At 52.2% G+C, this 19,071-nt stretch overlaps 2 protein-coding genes across 10 annotated transcripts in view; one reads left to right on the plus strand and one right to left on the minus strand.

Annotated features, from left to right (window-relative positions):
• Positions 1-5,290: 5,290 nt before the first annotated feature.
• Positions 5,291-19,071, plus strand: part of Ptch2 (patched 2) — a 16,148-nt gene continuing 2,367 nt past the window's right edge. For 5 of the 9 annotated variants that reach the window (XM_013521618.1, XM_013521620.1, XM_013521621.1 and 2 more), the window contains exons 1-19: positions 5,291-6,540; positions 7,100-7,292; positions 12,671-12,860; positions 12,958-13,027; positions 13,196-13,287; positions 14,200-14,395; positions 14,866-14,987; positions 15,132-15,279; positions 15,350-15,481; positions 15,569-15,724; positions 15,805-15,897; positions 16,550-16,678; positions 16,760-16,878; positions 16,988-17,336; positions 17,458-17,770; positions 17,856-17,998; positions 18,083-18,263; positions 18,396-18,676; positions 18,765-18,902. In XM_013521618.1, the coding sequence (XP_013377072.1) occupies positions 6,469-6,540; positions 7,100-7,292; positions 12,671-12,860; positions 12,958-13,027; positions 13,196-13,287; positions 14,200-14,395; positions 14,866-14,987; positions 15,132-15,279; positions 15,350-15,481; positions 15,569-15,724; positions 15,805-15,897; positions 16,550-16,678; positions 16,760-16,878; positions 16,988-17,336; positions 17,458-17,770; positions 17,856-17,998; positions 18,083-18,263; positions 18,396-18,676; positions 18,765-18,902 (3,117 nt within the window). In that variant the 5' untranslated portion in view covers positions 5,291-6,468. Of the gene's footprint in view, positions 6,541-7,099; positions 7,293-9,195; positions 9,285-12,670; positions 12,861-12,957; positions 13,028-13,195; positions 13,288-14,199; positions 14,396-14,865; positions 14,988-15,131; positions 15,280-15,349; positions 15,482-15,568; positions 15,725-15,804; positions 15,898-16,549; positions 16,679-16,759; positions 16,879-16,987; positions 17,337-17,457; positions 17,771-17,855; positions 17,999-18,082; positions 18,264-18,395; positions 18,677-18,764; positions 18,903-19,071 lie in introns of those variants that run through there. The other 4 variants (XM_013521619.1, XM_005398741.2, XM_013521625.1 and 1 more) reach the window with 3 other exon arrangements.
• Positions 18,835-19,071, minus strand: part of Btbd19 (BTB (POZ) domain containing 19) — a 15,537-nt gene continuing 15,300 nt past the window's right edge. The window contains exon 8 of the mRNA XM_005398730.2: positions 18,835-18,915. Within this exon, the coding sequence (XP_005398787.1) occupies positions 18,883-18,915 (33 nt within the window). The 3' untranslated portion in view covers positions 18,835-18,882. The remainder of the gene's footprint in view (positions 18,916-19,071) is intronic.

Here is a 19,071-nt window from a genome sequence, read left to right on the forward strand (position 1 = left end):
CTAGAATTACAGGAGTGCGCCACCACACCTGGCTTGTATGCTGTTTTCTAAAACAGTTAAATGTAAACCACTCTTCCCTCCCGGCCCCCTGCCATGCCCCATAATTCCAGCAGTCAGAAAGCTGAAGTAGGATTACTTGAGCCCAGAAGTTCAAGAACAGCCTAGGCAACATAGAAAGCCCCTATCTTTTTTTTTTTTTTTTTAAGCCCCTTGTTTTGGTTACTTTTTTTTCGTTGCTGGGACAAAATACCTGCAAGGAAGGAAAGGAAAGGAAGGAAGGAAAGGTTTACTTCGCTTACAGTTTGTGGAGGTTTTAGTCCAGACTTGGCAGATTACAAGGCAGAGTGGCCCATGGCAGAGAGCTATAGCTCAGGGTGGCAGAACACAGCAAAGCAACAAGCACACACCAGCCAGGAATGGGGGAGGAATGGCCTCAAGCACTCTTTTCCTCTCCCTACGTATGTAAACTATCCACCCCAGGGCGGGTGCAGCTCTCACTCCCATAATCAAACTCTAAAAGCCTGCCCCATGGCCGCATGAGGCTTTGGGGGGACATACAGACATAAACCATAACACGCCTATCTTTAAAAGAGAGAAAGCTAAATAGTTAAACACAACTGAGAGAAGGGGAGGGGAAGTAGGGAGGGCCACCCAAAAGGAAGGTTTAAAAGCTTAGCTATTATGGAGCTGACCGGGAGAAAAAGAGGTTGGGGGAAAACAAATTCTTCTGGAGACGAAGATCTGTCATTGGCCTCAGTTGTCTTCCAGGGTGATTGTATCAGTGTTCTTTTGTGTTTTGTTTTGTTTTGTTTTGCTTTGCTTTGTTTTGTTTTGTTTTGTTTTGTTTTGTTTTGTTTTGAGACAGGGCCTTACTCTGTAGTTCAGGCTGGCTTTGTAGCCCAGCCTGGCCTTGCAGTGTTCTTTCTTCCGGGGGAAAATGACAGCTGCTTTGTTTCCTCCGCTTTCTCTTTCCCTACACTCAAGGTGAAGGACCATTCTCTAATCTGGGACTGTTCACCTGAAGCTGCCTGCAGAGCAGATAAATTCCCAAGTCGGCCCCTACCTGTAATGGCTGGAGTTGGAGGCCAACAGCTCCTGCTTCCCTCAGCCACATATTGCTGACTCTGCCTGGCCCAGAAACAGGAGTTCTGCCCAAAGCACAGTCAGTGAAAAGCCTAGGGGCATGCCAGGAAGAGAAGGCCACCCTCCCTCCCTCTAACTCCTCTGGGGTGTTGAGGACCACAAATTCACAATGGCTAATTTTGCATACTTCCCTAAGGGATAAATGGAGGTTTGGGATTATTGGTATCACCCATTTAAGATTTCCCACTAACTCTTTAGAGATGAGCCATCCTCTCCACCCACTAAGACTAAACTAAAACCACTAAGATTAAAAAACACTACAGGGCAAGATCCTTCTTACATGGGATCATCTCCGCCCTCTGAGTCCTCCCAAGATTATCCCTTGAGTCATCAACCTCTGAGTCTTCCACTGACTTGAATCTTCTGCCAGCCCCGCCTATCATTGTACACACCCAATAAATAGTGGCTGGATTGGAGTGTCTTGGTCTCTGCCAGTCCTGAAGCATTGACCTCCTACCTGCCCCCATGCATTACTAAATGTGTGTCTTTTTTATTTCATCCTTTTGCCATGCCCCTCATACACGCAGTTGGGGATCTTTGCAGGTCCTTGGTACTGGGAACCTTCTAAAGCCAGACAGGGGGCTGGGGATTTAGCTCACCGGCAAAGCGCCTGCCTGGCAAGCGCAAGGTCGTGAGTTCGGTTCCTGGTACCGGAGAAAAAAATAAATAAATAAATAAAGCCAGACAGTCCACTTTCCCCAGTACTGTGAGACTATATGAGTTGCCCAAGATATCACAATCTCACACAGCCAAAAAGTGAAAGATCCAGAAGCATGCCTTTGTTGTTGTTTGATTTGGTTTGGTTTGCTTTGGTTTGGTTTTGAGACTGGGTCTTCCTATGTAGTCCAGGCTGGCCTCGAACTCACGGCAATCCTCCTGCCTCAGCCTCCAGAGTGTTGGGATTGCAGGTGGCATTCTAAAGACTTCACAAAATTAATTTCATTTTCCTAACAGATTTTGGGGTTTTTTGGTTTTGTTTTTTGTTTTGTTTTGCATTTTGGTTTTTGTTTTTTGTGGGGGTTTTTTTGTTTTTGTTTTTGAGACAAAGTTTCAACATGTAGCCGGGCATGGTGGTACACACCTGTAATCCCAGCACTTGGGAGGCAGAGGTAGGAGGATCATTGTGAGTTCCAGACCAGCCTGAGTTACAAAGTGAGCTCAAGGCCAGCCTGAACTGCATAGCGAGACCCTGTCTCAAAAAAGATCAAAAAAAAAAAAAAAGAAAAAGAAAAAACACCAAAAACCCACTATGTAGTACAGGCTGGTCTTGAACTCACTGTGTACCTAGGCTGGCCTTGAACTCACAGTGATCCTCCTGCCTCAGCCTCCTGAGTGCTGGGATTATAGGCATGCACCACCATGCCTGGTGCATCATGTAGTTTAGGCTGGTCTTCAACTCACTGTGTAACCCAGGCTATCCTCCTGCCTTAGCCTTCCAAATCCTGGCATTACATGCATGTGCTTCTTTTAGACTCTGGCTTCTCTTAGACACTCCTCCTTCCAGCTCCCCCAGCCATTTCCTTTCTTCTGGAAATTTTCCAGAGTACCCCAGTTCTCAGTTGTTTCTCCTGTGCTCTCTGTGCTTCCCTCAGGCTATGAACACCTAAAAAAAGTACCCTACAACCACAGCTCAGCAAAGGACATAAAAGACTCCAAGACAGCCAGGCGTGCTGGTGCACACCTGTAATCCCAGCACTCCGGAGGCTGAGGCGGGAGGATTGTTGCAAGTTTGAGATCAGCCTGGGCTACAAAGTGAGCTCAAGGCCAACCTGAACTGCATGGCGAGACCCTGTCTCAAAAAGATTGAAAAAGGGGGCTGGGGATTTAGCTCAGCGGCACAGCGCCTGCCTGGCAAGCGCAAGGTCGTGAGTTCGATTCCCGGTACCAGAAAAAACAAAAACAAACAAAAAAAAGAGATTGAAAAAGAAAAATTGCTTTACAAAAAATAAAAATTAAAAGACTTTAAGACATGTTTGACTCATAAACCAGTAATTTAATCCATGACAGTAGTAAATTTAATTAATTGTTTTTCTCCTTATTCTTTGGAAAATTTCTCTAATTTGGACCCAAATATATACCCTCACCCAGTGCAAGTGATAATGATATAGGGGAAAGAAACTCCCAACCTGAAACATATCTGGGACAAGCTCCTGTTCTCTAAAATCAAAGAATGAATTTTAGGTACAATGGAAGTTAAGAGCAGAATATATTTATTGGGGAAAAAAAGCTTCTGTCAGAGAGAGAGACAAGGGGACCCAAGTAAGTTGCCAAGGAATCTGCCATTTCTAGGGATTTTTATGGAGCAAAGCCAAGAGGTGGGTCCAAGGTGGGAAACTCGGGAACTCACAAGGCGGGTATGAGGTGAGACAAAATTATGGTCAACCGATGAGATTACAAGCATAATTGTTCAGGTAAAATTGATTAACTGGGGATCAAATGGGGAAGCAAGTCACGTAACAAGCAGACATGAACACAGAACAGGGGTTTTTCCTGTAGGGGGTTGGGTTAGTGACTCTTCCTCGCTTTTTCAAGGTGATTGCTACTTATTTAGAATATCAATCCCTGATGTCCATCCCTAGAGAGGTATGTGGTGCATTTGTTTCATCTTTTGTCTTGAGGTCTGGTGCACCTCGGAAGTGCCTGTCTCTCTGCAGTTGCAGGATATCTTGTCTTCCATACTGGCTCCTTCGAGGGCCTTGCCCTGTCTCACTGCCTATAATATTTCTATCTAACTCAGTTGCCTACAACAATAATGAAACAATTCATTCAGCAGGAAGCAGGCTGCTTGCAGAAAGAAAAAGAGGAGCCTCTTCTCCTTTCCTTTTAATTTCATGGAGTCAGTGGCTTCAGTGGCTTTAGCTCTGGCTGAGCTTAACTGCACTCAGGAAATCATTTTGTTGAAGACAAGAAAGGTCATTGGGGACTAGAAGTAGCCAGAAAGCACTAAAAGCTAAGTTGGAAAGGCTGGGAACTGCCTTTTTCCCACAAGGTCTGATTGGCAAGAGATTCTCCCAGTAGGCAGGACTTGGCTGGGCGTGGTGGGGCATTCCTGTAATCCCACCACTCAGGATCAATGAGTCCGAGGCCAGCCTGAGCTACAAAGCAAGACCCTATCTCCAGAAAAAAGAAAAAGAAGGCCATCTCAAGAGCTGCATAAGACAAAGCAACTCTACTCTGAGTTATAATATCTAATGCTGATAGAAGGCCATTCTCTGCCTTTCTCTGTAGCTCCAAGAGTGGTGTAGCAGGCTGTAAAACCCAGGTTAGAGGCTGTTTCTATTTCCAGAGATTCGTCAGGGTACACTTTCTTTATCCAGAGCGGAAGTACGCGTCTGTCAGGGAGGAAGGAAATAGTATGCACAGAGGTTGCGGTTACCACTTGGCCAGCAGGGTCACAGACGTGTTCACCCGCAGGCATTTGGCAGGATGAGTGACAAATGGAAGCGGCTAAGCTGTTCGGTGCTCATCTCCTTAACCTGAAGTTTCCCCCTTCCCAGGACTGAGGCGCTGAAGATGAAGTTAATTCACACAAGTTTTCAAAAAGCAGTTTGGCAGTATGTAACAAGACCATTAAAAGCTCATATTTTTTGACCCAAATAACCCCATTTCTGGGAATCCATCCTAAGGACATTCTGCAAGTGATTGATAGACTGTGAAGAAACATGAAATGTTTATGATGCAGTGATGAAGTCTGGAAGAACTAACCAAGAAGCTGGCCAGAGATAATAACAGTTGTGTTAGAATAATGATTTTATAACAGATTCTTTTTCATAAACTTTTCTTGGGAGGCCACAAGTTCAATGCCAGCATGGGCTACATAGTGAGTTCAAGGCCAGTCTCAACTACATGTCTCAAAAACAACAACAACAACAAAATAAATATGGGAATACTGACTTCTATCCTTCTTGGGCACCTCAAGGTTTAACAGTCAGGAACCTGACAAACACAATACACTCAAATGGGATAGCTGAACATTTCATGGAGGAGCCAGGTCTGGTGACACAGGCTGTAATCCCGGAAGTTGAGGCACAAGGATGGAAAGTTTGCATCCAGCCTGGGCAAGTTATCCAATTAGTGCCAATTTTCCTGTCCAAAAAAAAAAAAAAGGAAAAAAGGACTGGAGCTTGCTCAGTGTGAAAGCCCTGGGTTCAATTCCCAATGCAAAACATGAAAGAGGGAAGAGGGGAGGGGAGTGAAGAGAAGGGGAAAATAATGAAGTCAGCTTCAAGAGGAACTGCACCCTCCCTCCCTGTTTCTAGTGATTTACACCTGATGTCTTCAACTCTAAATAACTCAGTAATTATTGAGTACCTGCTTACTATCCAATAAGGAAATCAGACTTTCAGGTACTGTACAGCTATTTCATCATAAATGCAAAAATGCATATATAAATTAAGTGTGTTGTAAGGACACAAAAAAGCAATTGTCAGGAGGGAGGTGTAAATCGTGGAAGGCTTCAAAGAAAAGGCGATTAATTCAAGTTCGGATTTGAAGGTTATGTGCAAAGACAAAAGACAGGGACACATGGAACAAGATAGCATGCTTCGAAAATGTAGGTGGCTCTTCAGGGCTGGAAGAACACTGAGTGGGTGTGAGGAGCCTATGGGACATAAAGTTTCAGTCAGACCATGCAAGACCCTGTGCTTCAGCCGGAGCTTGTGCTTAGGAGCTGTCATCAGATTTGCACTTTCGGGAGATGACTAGGCCTCCCTAGAGAGAGTGAACTGAAGGAGACAAGAATGATGCTATGGGAAAGACGATTGTTTTTAAATAAAAAGAACAGTGCCCAGGAAGAGTGAAAAGTAGTCTGGCTTTGGGCTGGGTCTCGAGGAGAAAATAGCCTATCAGGGCCGGCCGACGCCCGTTCCCAGCACAGGCTCGTGCGTGCGTTGGGCCAGCGCTGAGCTCGCCCCGCTCCCTAGCCTCACGGGCCGCGGCGTCGGGCGGGTGGCCCTGCCTGGGTGGTCTCTGGCCCCGCCCCCTGCGGCGCCGTTACCTAGCAGCGGTCCTGCGGCCCTGCCAATGGGAGGGCGTCGCCCGGGCCCCTGCTCCCTTTTTCTGGGGCTCGGCCCCCTCCTGGACACTGCAATCTTCACCTTGAGCTGCGAATGCGTCCCCGCTGCTTTGCCTGCCCGTAGCACCCGCCGCGGCCACAGCGAACCAACCCGCACTGCCCGCTGTGTTTACCCACAGTCCGCACGCTCGCGCCTTCGCGGCCCGTGGGAAGCCCAGGCGGGCCCCGCGGCATCGAGGGGACCAGGCTAGCCTATGACAGAGCCCAGATAACGCCGGTTGGGGGCACTCGCCCCCACCCATCCGACCAGCATGGCTGGGCCACCGACCCTCAGAGAGCTGCCCCCCGACTACACGCACCCACCTCCAACCACGGCGCCTCAGGTGAGCAAAGGGGAAGCTGGGAAAAAGAGTGGGGCCAGGCCTGTCCCCGGGCCGCTGAGGTGTGATGTCTGTGAGTGCCCCGTGTTAGTGGGCATCTCTTTGAAGACAGGTGAGGACTTCCCTGACTGTGCAAGGGGTGTGTGTGTATCATCAAAGTATCACATGTGTATTAAACAATGTGCATACAGTATATGAAGCCTTTTGGGGCAGTTAATATGCATAGTCTTGAAACGTGCTTTCTTGGATTGCATCTGGTGACAGCGCACGCACACAGTGACAGCTGAACGAATCTGAGGTCACCTCTGACTGCCTGACGTGTGTATGAATATATGGATCCTACGCTCAGAAAATGGGTTTATATTTTCCTCAAGTGTAATGTGGAAAGGCAGTGGGGCAGGGAGTTCAGTCTTCCAAGTCTGAGCCTATATCTGTAGGTCATCTCTGTGTTGCGCCTGGAAATCAAGAAACCGGGGCTTGGCAGAGGGTAAATATAGGGAGAGAAGAGAATTTCAAGCATTGTTCCAGTGACACCTGGCTGACCCTTCTCTTTCCATCTCAGATCCCAACTGGGAACCCGAAGGCTCCGCTCTGGCTTCGCACTTACTTCCAGGGTCTGCTCTTCGCTCTGGGCTGCAGCATCCAGAGACATTGTGGCAAAGTGCTTTTCCTGGGACTGTTGGCCTTTGGGGCTCTGGCGCTGGGTCTCCGTGTGGCCATTATTGAGACAGACCTGGAACAGCTCTGGGTAGAAGGTGAGTTACCAGCCCTGCCCCTAGCTGCTTGGGTATGTTAAGCCCAAGACAAGACCAGCATGAGCAGCTGGCTACAGCCTGTGCACTTGGGCGTAAGCACCCACCCTGCCACTCCCCTAAATGGGCACTGAAGGTGATAGCATCCTGAAAATAGGTATATATTTATCTCATTATGTGTGTGCTTATTTAGTACTACTGCCAACCTTCTATGTGTACCTTTTACAGTGCAACAGGATTACAAGGCAAGAACATGTTTTAGTAGCACAGAAAGTAAATATGTGCTGAATAGCTGTAATAAAATACAAAGCAGAGTAGGATTATGTTGTGTAAGGAGACAGGGTGATAGCCAGGTGTGGTGGTGCATGCCTGTAATCCCAGCACTCGGGAGACTGGGGCAGGAGGGTTGTTGAAAGTTGGAGGCCAGCCTGGGATATAGTGAGTTCAAGGCCAGCCTGAATTACATAGTGAGATCCTGTCTCAAAAGAGGAAAAAAAAAAAAAAAGAATGCAAGGCGAGGTCACTCTGACCTGGAGAATTAAAAAGTTAGGCCTGTGCTCCCAGCTACTCAGGAGTCTGAGGCAGGAGGGCCACTTAGGCCCAAGAATCCAAGGCCAGTCTAAGGAAGAAAGGAGATCCTGCCTCAGAAAGAAATAAAGAACTGGAAGGCTACGAAAACTGACTGATCTGGCCAGGTCTCAGGAAGGGAAGGCATGCACCCAGGCCCCTGCAACCATTTAGTGTAGAAACACTACCAACTGTACTTTCAGGGCACCCGGGGTCAGATGGGATTAAATCCTTACTTCCTAATGGAAGCATTAGTTAAAAATTATTTCTTCTTAATAATTTCAGCGTGGCTGGCTTCTTTCCTAAGGTTGGGTTTCATATGGCAGCCTTTGACAGAGTCAAACTCAGCTCTGTTTCTTGCCTGGGAAATTTACTTTTGTAGGCTCCCCCACACCTCCCCCAGCTCTGGCCCATACCCAAGGCAGGGCCCAGGTTGGAGTCTCACACCCTTTAGTTATTTCAGATCCTGGCAAGTACTAGGATCCAGAGCAGATGTGTCTGGGAGCCTGCCTGCCTGCTGGGCTCCCACATGCCATCCCCACCCTACCCCCAGCCCTCCGCAGCGCTCCTGTGTTCACACTCTAGGCAAGCCCTGGGGTCCGGAGCAGATGTTTCCCTGCCTGCCTGCGTGCTTGCAGCCCCAGGACACACATGTGCATACGTGCACATAGCATCCCCCACCCACACGCTGCTCCTGGGTGGTCCCAGATTTTGGATTTCCTGCCACAGCAGAGGCAATCTCCCTTCCCTTCCGCCTTCTCCATTCCTACCTCTTCCCCATCTAAACACTGCTTGGCCCTCCGTGATTCTGCAGCCTCTGTCCTGCGCTCTAACACAGAAAGGGATAGACAGCACCACTTTTATGCTACTGTTTGGGGGAGAATATTGTAAAAGGGCAATAGTCAATTTTTAGAGATTTCTTTCTTTCTTTCTTTCTTTCTTTCTTTATTTTTTTTCTGTCTTTCTTTCTTTCTGGTTTTGTTTTGAGACAGGGTCTCACTATATAGCCCAAGCTGGCCTTAAACTTGAGGCAGTCCTCCCTCCTCAGCCTTTGGAGGGCTGGGATTACAGGCCTGTGCCACCATGCTTGGCTTTTTTCCCTTAATTTCAGAGTATCTTTCTGTCCTGTACTGGCTGGAGGTGAAGTAAAAGCAGTGAATTTTTTTTATTAATTAAGTTGATTGGTACAATTTAGGTATATATAATGATCACATTCATTATAAGGAATTTATACCTGTACCTGATAAACTTGATTCTTAATTTTCTTCTTCTTTTTTTTCTTTTTTTCCCATTCCCTTACCCTCCCTTCAACCCCTCTTCCCCTCCTTATTTACAAAAGCTAAAGTTAGTGATCTCAAGGTGATCTTTTCTCTATAGATCTGTAGCTGAGTCTTCTCCAGTTCCCTGGTCAGTGAGGAGCTGATCAGGGTGAGGATGAAGGGGATTGATTATCTGTTTTTTTCCCACTTTGCTAATCAAACCAGGGCTGGGCAAGCACTGTACCTGAGCTGTACTCCCAGCCTCATTAACTTTAAACCTAAAGGCCTCAGAGTAAATAGTTCTCTAGAGTAAAAACCACAACATGCATCCCAGTATCTACTTCCTGGAACTGTGAGAGAGATGGTTGAAAGGGGAGCTGCCCCTAAAGGAATACAGAGCCTTCTGTTTAAAAGGCAGAATGACCCCATCCCCTACGTACCTAACACTAAATCCTTGGACGTCAGCCTCAGTTTTTCTCACTCACCCAATTGGTTACCAGACCAGTAACTTCTTCCTTTTTAACCTGTCTCACAACAAACCCACCCAGCTAAAACACTCCTGATTTTGTTGTTTAGAATCTTTTTAGCCACAGGATAGAGAAAAGAAGGAAGGCTGGGCATGGTGGCACATGGTGACACATCCTAGCGTTTGGGAAGCTGAGGCAGGAGGACTGCCACAAATTCGAGGCCGGCCTAGGCTACATAGTGATGCCAAAGCCAGACTGAACTACGTATTTTTTTGTTTGTTTGTTTGTTTTTTCTGGTACTGGGAATCGAACTCACGACCTTGCACTTGCCAGGCAGGTGCTGTGCTGCTGAGCTAAATCCCCAGCCCCACACTGAACTACATATTGAGAGCCTGTTTTCTGTTTCTGTTTCTTTTTATTTATTTATTTATTTAGGTTTTTTTGAGACAGGGTCTCGCTATGCAGTTCAGGCTGGACTTGAGCTCACTTTGTAGCCCAGGCTGGACTTGAACTCACAGTGATGCTCCTGCCTCAGCTTTCCAAGTGCTGGGATTACAGGCATGCGCCACCACACCTGACTCTGTTTCTGTTTTGAAACAGGGTCTCACTCTGAAGTTCAGGCTGGCCTTGAACTCATAGAGATCCTCCTGCCTCAGCCTCCCGGATGCTGGGATTGTGGGCATGTGCCACCATGCCCAAATGAGACCCTGTTTCAGGAAACCAAAAAAAAAGGAAAGAGTGAGAGAAAAGAAGGAAGGAAAAAGACTGATGTATTATTTTCTGTAACAGGAGGCCTGGCAGTAGGGACATTCCAGTGTGGTTAACCCAGCAGCCCAAGAACATCAGCAATCACAGCTTCTCTCTGTCTCTCCTCTGTCATCTTCAGCATGTTGGGCTTGAAGTCATTTCTGTCTTGCGTCCTTTTCTAAAGTGAGGAAAAATTTACCAGAAGCCTCTCAGATGATTTACCAGTTGGCCACTTTGGCAAGAACTCTGTGTCATCCTGTGCCTAAATCCTTTACTGGGCAAAGGTGATGGAATTATGTGACTGGCTTCTCAGACTAATGAGATGTCACCCTCTGATTCTGAGAGGAGCCCGCTGTCCTGATTCCTGGGTCTTTCAGAACACCAGTCTGTCAGGAAGGAGGGAAGAGATCTGCCAGCCTCACTTCAAATCTGCCTCCATGTCGCCACCCTGTGGTGTCTCTAAATCTGCCCAAGTCAGCCCTTGGTTTAGAGCCCTTCTATCAGTTTCTGCCAGGTTCTGGGAAGTCCCCGGCGTCAAATATAGGCATCATAGCCTGCATTCTAGGCCCTTCATACTCCGACTCAATTGCTTCTCTAGCATCATCCCTGGATTCTTCCTATCTCACTCATTTATTTATTTCATCTTTTTGAGACAGGGTCTCGCTATGCAGTTCAGGCTGGCCTTGAGCTCACTTTATAGCCCAGGCTGGTTTCAAACTCACAACAATCCTCCTCTTCCCCTCCTTATTTACAAAAGCTTTGTTTGTATTTTTCTTCCTGGCTTTTTGTTGTTGTTGTTGTTTTCTCTTCTTCCCTTTCCCTCTCCCCTCTCCCTAGTTCCCCAACCCATTTGAACATTTTCTTCCCATTTTTTTCCCATTTCCCAATATCTATCATACATTTTAGTCCTTATATACACTTTTGGTTTCCCACACCAGAGAAACAATTCCGTGTTAAGAGTATGTTCTCAAAGTGCATCCACTTACCTAGACACGTCTCAGGCCTAGTAGACCATGTCACTTCTAAAAAGCAGTATAAAAGACACTGAAGAGCATGATGGTTCTGGGTGAGGCTGGTGTCACAGAGAGACAGCATGTGAGGGTCCAGAGAGTAGCAGTGAGCGGCGGGCAGAGGCCCGAACAAGGGGAAGCTGAACTAGGTCTGCGACAGACTGACTCCACAGAGCGGCCCTCACCTTCTCCGCTGCAGTTAGACCTCATCATCTCAGTGTCGCTGCCTCCCCAGGCCCCAGTGACAGCATAGCGCAGGACCCAAAGGATGCTAAGACCAAGGACACGCAGGCAGACGGGCACGGGGCCTGCTTTACAGTCTGCACAGTGAGGCTGCCGAAAGGAACCTGCACGCTGTAGCCAGCTCTGATTTTACCTCTGCCAGGGCATAGGAGCCAATTCCACAGCCTCCCTCCTGAGCGGTGGCAGCATCCTACTAAAACATCGAGGCCTTGTTTCAAAAAAAGGCTGACTGTCCCCCTCCCTGAGCCACCCATCATTACCAGGCACTGCCGCCCCTGCCCTGTTCCAGAGCAGTTTGCAGGGAGGAGCGTGAGCGTCCTGAACAAAGAACCAGCTCCAACCCCATACCTGTTCTTTTAGGAAACCTTCCCTATTAGCAGCCCCTCCGGGCCCCTGTTGTTCCTTGTCTGCCCGCGAAGGCAGAGGGGGACAAGTGTGGGCTCCTTCACCAGCATGCTCCGTGCTCCCATAACCCCAGCCCAGGTCCAGCTCATGCTCATTTTTAAATTTTTGCCCCACACTCACCCAACCAGGCTCATGCTTAAACCCTAACCCCCATAAAAAGTCCATAAAGAAGAGGCTGAGGATTTAGCTCAGCAGCACAGCACCTTCCTGGCAAGCATGAGGTCATGAGTTTGATTCCCAGTACTGGAAAAACAAAACAAAACAAAACAAAACAAAAGTCCATAAAGAGCTGGGCATGGTAGTGCACGCCTGCAATCCCAGCCCTTGGAGGCTGAGGTAGGAGGATTTCCATGAGTTCGAGGCCAGCCTGGGCTACATAGAGAGTTCAAGATGAGCCTAAGCTATGTAGCAAGACCTTGTTTCAAAAATATAATAATAATCATTTTTAATTTTAAAAAATATAAAAGAAATCTTTAGAGCCATGCCACTGAGGCTTTTCCACTTCCTTGGCAGGAGCATGGGGGCTCAGTCAGGCCCCGCAAGGCTATCAGGAAAGCAGGGTCTCTTCAAAACACTGACTCTTCCCCTTGTCCCTGGGAAGCCCTCGGAGTTTAGGGTCCCGAGTCCACCTGAGCTCTGATCCCCCAGCCCATCTCCCCCAGTGTTCTCTCCTGCTCTGGCAGTGGGCAGCCGAGTGAGTCAAGAGCTGCATTACACCAAGGAGAAGCTGGGAGAGGAAGCTGCCTATACCTCCCAGATGTTGATTCAGACTGCACGCCAGGAAGGAAAGAACGTCCTCACGGTGGAAGCCCTGGGCCTCCACCTCCAGGCGGCCTTCACTGCCAGTAAAGCGCAAGTATCGCTGTATGGAAAGTGAGTGTGGCCGAGCCCGAGCAGGTGGGATGTGCTACGGCACTTCTGACGTGGGAATGCCCCTGGCCACTGATCACCTGTGCCCTGGCTTTTGCAGGTCCTGGGATTTGAACAAAATCTGCTATAAGTCGGGAGTTCCCCTTATTGAAAATGGAATGATTGAGCGGGTGAGTGTCCTGAACCATTGCCACGGGCTGGATGAACACACAGCCCGGCAGAGGCAGGACCTTTTCTGCCCTGTGGGAAGACCCAGAGGACTCCAGAGTCCCAAGCATAGGGAGGAACCTTGGGCGGAGTCCAGGGCGGGACTGATGCAGCCGGGCTGTCCTTGGCAGATGATTGAGAAGCTGTTTCCGTGTGTGATCCTCACCCCGCTTGATTGCTTCTGGGAAGGTGCCAAACTCCAAGGGGGCTCCGCCTACTTACCGTGAGTGTCCTACACTGCTCCTGGGCCCTGCTTCATCTCCCACCAGGGGCTTCGCCGGCAGAAAGGAGCAGGGAGAGGGAGAACCTTATCAAATCCTCATTACCTCCCGAGCCAGGGCAGAATGTGGGCTGTCACGGCTTCCAGATGCCCTCCTCACCTCTAAAGGAGGGGAAAGCCAGGTGTGGTGGCGCACACCTGTAATCCCAGCACTTGGGAGGCTGAAGCAGGAGGATCACTGGGAGTTCAAGACCTGCCTGGGCTACAAAGTGAGCTCAAGGCCAGCCTGAACTGTATATAGTGAGACCCTGTCTCAAAAAGACAAAAATAGGGGCTGGGGATTTAGCTCAATGGCACAGCACCTGCCTGGCAAGCGCGAGGTTGTGAATTCGATTCCCAGTACCGGAAAACAAACAAACAAAAAGACTAAAATAAAATAAAATAAAGGAGGGGAAGACCTGTTTTGTTTACAGAAAACAATACAGGGATCTGCAAGATCTCAGCAAAGGAGAAAAGAGATTCCCACAAAGAGATTTAAGGCAGGGAATAAGCTAGTTATTGGCTAAGCTGTTGCCTGGGTCAGAAAAAACAACTGTTAGATGAAGGTGCCTGTGTTGTTAGCAGAACCGAAGGGGGGCAGCGTGGCATACACGCGGGGACTTTGCTGGGCCCTTTCCATGCACTAAGTATACCCAGCCTGATGGCTGTCTTAGCCCCTTGTACCCATCCACAGACCACTGCAGGAATCTGGGGGGCTTGGGTAGCCCAGCAGCTCTGAGAAGCTGAGCCATGCACACCCTCCACACAGAACAGATAACACCTGCGAAGACGGGGCGTGCAGCACAGGTCCACAGCCACAGCCTGGAGGGTAGATGTGAGTCCCTGACTCTCCCTGACTCTGGGCTTCCCCCGCAGGGGCCGCCCTGATATCCAGTGGACCAACCTGGATCCAGAACAGCTACTCAAGGAGTTGGGCCCCTTCGCCTCCCTCGAGGGCTTTCGGGAACTGCTGGACAAGGCGCAGGTGGGCCAGGCCTATGTAGGGCGGCCCTGTCTGGACCCTGAGGATCTCCAGTGCCCTCCTACGGCCCCCAACCACCACAGCAGGCAGGTGGGTTCTGCCCAGGTCTGCCAGGGAAGGCTCTCCGTCCCCGTCCTCTGCGTGTGTCCCTCTGTTTGGAGAGAGCTAACTGTTCAGCCCCTGCCCCACTGGGGTAGTCCGTTCCCACCCCTCCCCTCCAAGGAACCCTCCAGTGGCGTATGAATCCCTTTCTCCTTTCCTAAGCCCAGAGCTAAACTTTCTCAAAATTAACAATACAAGGAAAGTGAGAACAAAACAGCTAAACACAAATACAGCACCTAGTCTCCCAAACGTGCCCATGGGCCTCTACTAGAGTCGCGCTAGCTGCTCCCAGCAGCCTCTTTCCAGCCCTCAGTCCCTCTGTGGCCGCCTGTCTGTAGGACACTAGCGTCCCCTCTTGCAGAGCAGTTGCCCACCCCCACTTCAGGGCCGCTGAGGTCCTACAAGCCTGGGGAACCTCAGCCAGGCCTCTAGTGTCACACCCCCCCTTCCCGCTCCAGGCTCCCAGTGTGGCTCAGGAGCTGAGTGGAGGCTGCCACGGCTTCTCCCACAAATTCATGCACTGGCAAGAGGAATTGCTGCTGGGAGGCGTGGCCCGGGACCCGCAAGGACAGCTGCTGAGGTAGTAGGGCCTCCCAGGAGCTGGTGAGGGAATCCCACGTGTGGGACTCTCCATGCCCTGAAAGCAGCCCTGGCGATGGCCTGCTGCACCCCCTCCGGGTGTTTGGGCAGCTCTGACCCCCATGTCTCCTGTGCCCCGAATCAGGGCGGAGGCCCTCCAGAGCACGTTCCTGCTCATGAGTCCTCGCCAGCTGTACGAGCACTTCCGGGGCGACTACCAGACACACGACATCGGCTGGAGTGAGGAGCAGGCTGGCATCGTGCTGCGAGCCTGGCAGCGGCGCTTTGTGCAGGTCCGCGTGGCCCAGGGCGGGAGGGTCCCCTCCCCCGTCACTCCCCCTCAGACCCACCCTGTCTCTCCAGCTGGCCCAGGAGGCCCTGCCTGAGAACTCCTCGCAGCAGATCCACGCCTTCTCCTCCGCCACGCTGGACGACGTCCTGCACGCCTTCTCAGAAGTCAGTGCCACCCGTGTGGCAGGAGGCTATCTGCTCATGGTGGGTCTTGCTCCTGGCACCTTGCCCCACTCTACCTGGTACCCATCCTGGAGTCCCCGTGTGAGACCGCAACTTGTGTCCCCACAGCTGGCCTACGCCTGTGTGACCATGCTGCGATGGGACTGTGGCCAGTCCCAGGGGGCTGTGGGCCTTGCTGGGGTATTGCTGGTGGCCCTGGCAGTGGCCTCAGGCCTTGGGCTCTGTGCCATGCTCGGGATCGCCTTCAATGCTGCTACTACTCAGGTACACAGGACTGCAGGCCTGTCTCGGGGGTCGTCACCAGTCTGTGACCCTCCTCCAGCTGCCCACCCCTTCCCCTCCAGGTGCTGCCCTTCTTGGCACTGGGCATCGGGGTGGATGACGTTTTCCTGCTGGCACATGCCTTCACAAAGGCCCCACCTGGCACCCCTCAGCAGGTGAGACCCTGTTCTCCAGCCTGGGGCCTTGAAGGCAGGCCAGCATGGTGGTTAAGAGCCTCTTGGTCCAAGTGACCTTAGACTACTAGTTCACTGCTTTGTCCTATTTCTAATAGGGGCAGTGATAGTGCTTGTGTCCTGATACTGTTGTGAGGATCACTGAGATAACCAAAATGAGTGCTTAAAACAAAACATGGGTCAGGTGTGATAGCGCAGGCGCCTGTAACCGCAGCACTCAGGAGGCTGAGACAGGAGGATCCTTGCAAGTTCAACAACAGCCTGGGCTACAAAGTGAGCTCAAGGCCAGCCTGAACTGCATGGAAGACCCTGTCTCAAAAAGATTAAAAAAAAAAAAAAAAGGGCCTGACACAGGGACACGCAATCCCAGCAACTTGGGAGGCTGAAGCAGAAGAACTGCAAATTCAAGTCCCACGTGGGCAACTTAGGGAGCGATAGAAATTTAAAAAGCTAGGGATATAGGTCAGTGTGACGGCCCTCGGCTCAGACCTTAGTACTTCAAAATAAAAAACAGAAGAGCGCGTGACACATACTCGGTACTCCATAAACACTAGCTGCCGCGGCATTATTACCCACCCCTGCAGCCCGTGGCCCCTCCCCGCGACCTGACGGTGCTGTCCCTGCTCTGTGCCAGCAGGAGCGCATGGGCGAGTGTCTGCGGCGCACCGGCACCAGCGTCACGCTCACGTCAGCCAGCAACATGGTGGCCTTCTTCACAGCCGCCCTGGTGCCCATCCCTGCCCTGCGGGCCTTCTCCCTGCAGGTGAGGCCTCACGACCGGCAGCAGGCAGGGTGGGCACAGGGCTAGGCCGCGCCTCCTGCCGCATCTGTGCTCCGCCCCCAGGCGGCGGTCGTGGTCGGCTGCAACTTCGCAGCTGTGATGCTCGTCTTCCCAGCCATCCTCAGCCTGGACCTGCGCCGGCGCCACCACCAGCGCCTGGATGTGTTCTGCTGCTTCTCCAGGTACCGTCCCCACGCACACACCGCTCCCGGCCCTCGCCCCAGCCCAGCCTGTGCCCTCCCTCACACTTCCAGGCCTGGGCCTGCCATGCATTCTCTCTGCCTCTTCTAGCCCCTGTTCTGCTCGAGTGGTTCAAATCCTGCCCCAGGAGCTGGGCGAGAGGACAATACCAGTGGGCATTGCCCACCTGACCACCACAGTACAAGCTTTCACCCACTGCGAAGCCAGCAGCCAGCATGTGGTCACCGTCTTGCCGCCTCAAGCCCACCTGGTGCCCCCAGCTTCTGCCCCACTGGCCTCTGAGCTCTTCAGCCCTCGAGGGTCCACTCGAGACCTTCTGGACCAGGAGGAGTGCTCCAGGCAGAAGGCATCCTTCGAGGCCCCGCCCTGTGCCTGCTGGAATCTTGCCCACTTCGCCCGGTACCAGTTCGCACCCTTGCTGCTCCAGTCACACGCCAAGGTAAGAGCAGGTGGTGGGCAGAGGCTCGGTATCTGCGGGCCCCGAGGAGGGCAGAGGGCCCGGCCCAGCGTCTGAGAGCTGGAGGGGGCCCTGAGCCCGACTCCATTGCCGTTTCCCACAGGCCCTGGTGCTGGTGTTCTCTGGGGCTCTTCTGGGGCTGGGCCTCTATGGAGCCACGCTGGTGCAGGACGGGCTGGCCTTGGCAGACGTGGTGCCGCGGGGCACCAAGGAGCACGCCTTCCTGAGCGCCCAGCTCAGGTACTTCTCCCTGTACGAGGTGGCCCTGGTGACCCAGGGTGGCTTTGACTACGCCCACTCCCAACGGGCCCTCTTTGATCTGCACCAGCGCTTCAGTTCCCTCAAGGCTGTTCTGCCCTCGCCTGCCGCCTGGGCACCCCGCACCTGGCTGCACTATTACCGCAACTGGCTCCAGGGTGAGCGGCCAGGAGACTGGCAGGGAGGGTGCCGCAGGGCAGTGGCTGGAGCCTCGGGCTCACGACCCCATCCTGCGTCTCCCAGGAATCCAGGCTGCCTTTGACCAGGACTGGGCCTCCGGGCGCATCACCCGCCACTCTTGCCGCAATGGCTCCGAGGACGGGGCCCTGGCCTACAAGCTGCTCATCCAGACCGGAAATGCCCAGGAGCCTCTGGATTTCGGCCAGGTTGGGGGGAGGACTTGGGTGGTCAGAGGCACAGAGGGGCTCGAGACCCCAGCCCCGGGCCCTCAGACCCTTCTGCCTCTGCAGTTGACCACAAGGAAGCTGGTGGACGAGGAAGGCCTGATCGCCCCCGAGCTCTTCTACATGGGGCTCACTGTGTGGGTGAGCAGCGACCCCCTGGGACTGGCAGCCTCGCAGGCCAACTTCTACCCGCCACCTCCCGAGTGGCTGCACGACAGATTTGACACCACCGGGGAGAACCTTCGCAGTGAGTTGGGCTCGCGGAGCCTGGCCCACCCCCGCCCCGCCCCGCCCCGCCCCGCGGTCCCGCCCCAAGCGCCGGCCCAGGGCCCTCCGCTCACCTCCTCGCTCCCTCTGCCTGCTCCGCTCCTGCCCGCAGTCCCGGCTGCACAGCCCCTGGAGTTTGCCCAGTTCCCCTTCCTGCTGCACGGCCTGCAGGAGACCGCAGACTTCCTGGAGGCCATCGAGGGCGCGCGGGCGGCGTGCGCGGAGGCCGGCCAGGCGGGGGTTCGCGCCTACCCCAGCGGCCCCCCCTTCCTCTTCTGGGAGCAGTACCTGGGCCTGCGGCGCTGCTTCTTGCTGGCGGTGTGCGTCCTGCTGGTGTGCACCTTCCTTGTCTGCGCCCTGCTGCTGCTCAGCCCCTGGACCGCGGCTCTCGTGGTGAGTTCGGCGTGGGGAGCGGGGAGCGCTGCTCTCTGCAGCCGGCGCGTGCGGAGAGGGGATCCCTGAGCGAGCCCCGCCTCCCTAGGTGGTGGTCCTGGCCATGGTAACTGTGGAGCTCTTTGGTGTCATGGGTTTCCTGGGCGTCAAGCTGAGTGCCATCCCCGTGGTGATCCTCGTGGCCTCTGTAGGCATCAGTGTGGAGTTCACAGTCCACGTGGCCCTGGTGAGCACGGGCCCTGGGGGGACAAGACAGCTCAGTCAGGTTCGGCAGATATGGTTTAGCACCTTTTTTTTTTTCTTTTGGGTTTATCTGGTTTCGGTTTTGGGGTTTTTGTTTGTTTGTTTGAGACAGGGACTCATTTTATACTTCAGGCTGGCCTTGAACTCACTAT

The sequence above is a fragment of the Chinchilla lanigera genome, unplaced genomic scaffold, assembly GCF_000276665.1.
Source record: "Chinchilla lanigera isolate Chin_1 unplaced genomic scaffold, ChiLan1.0 scaffold00063, whole genome shotgun sequence".
Taxonomy (NCBI): domain Eukaryota; kingdom Metazoa; phylum Chordata; class Mammalia; order Rodentia; family Chinchillidae; genus Chinchilla; species Chinchilla lanigera.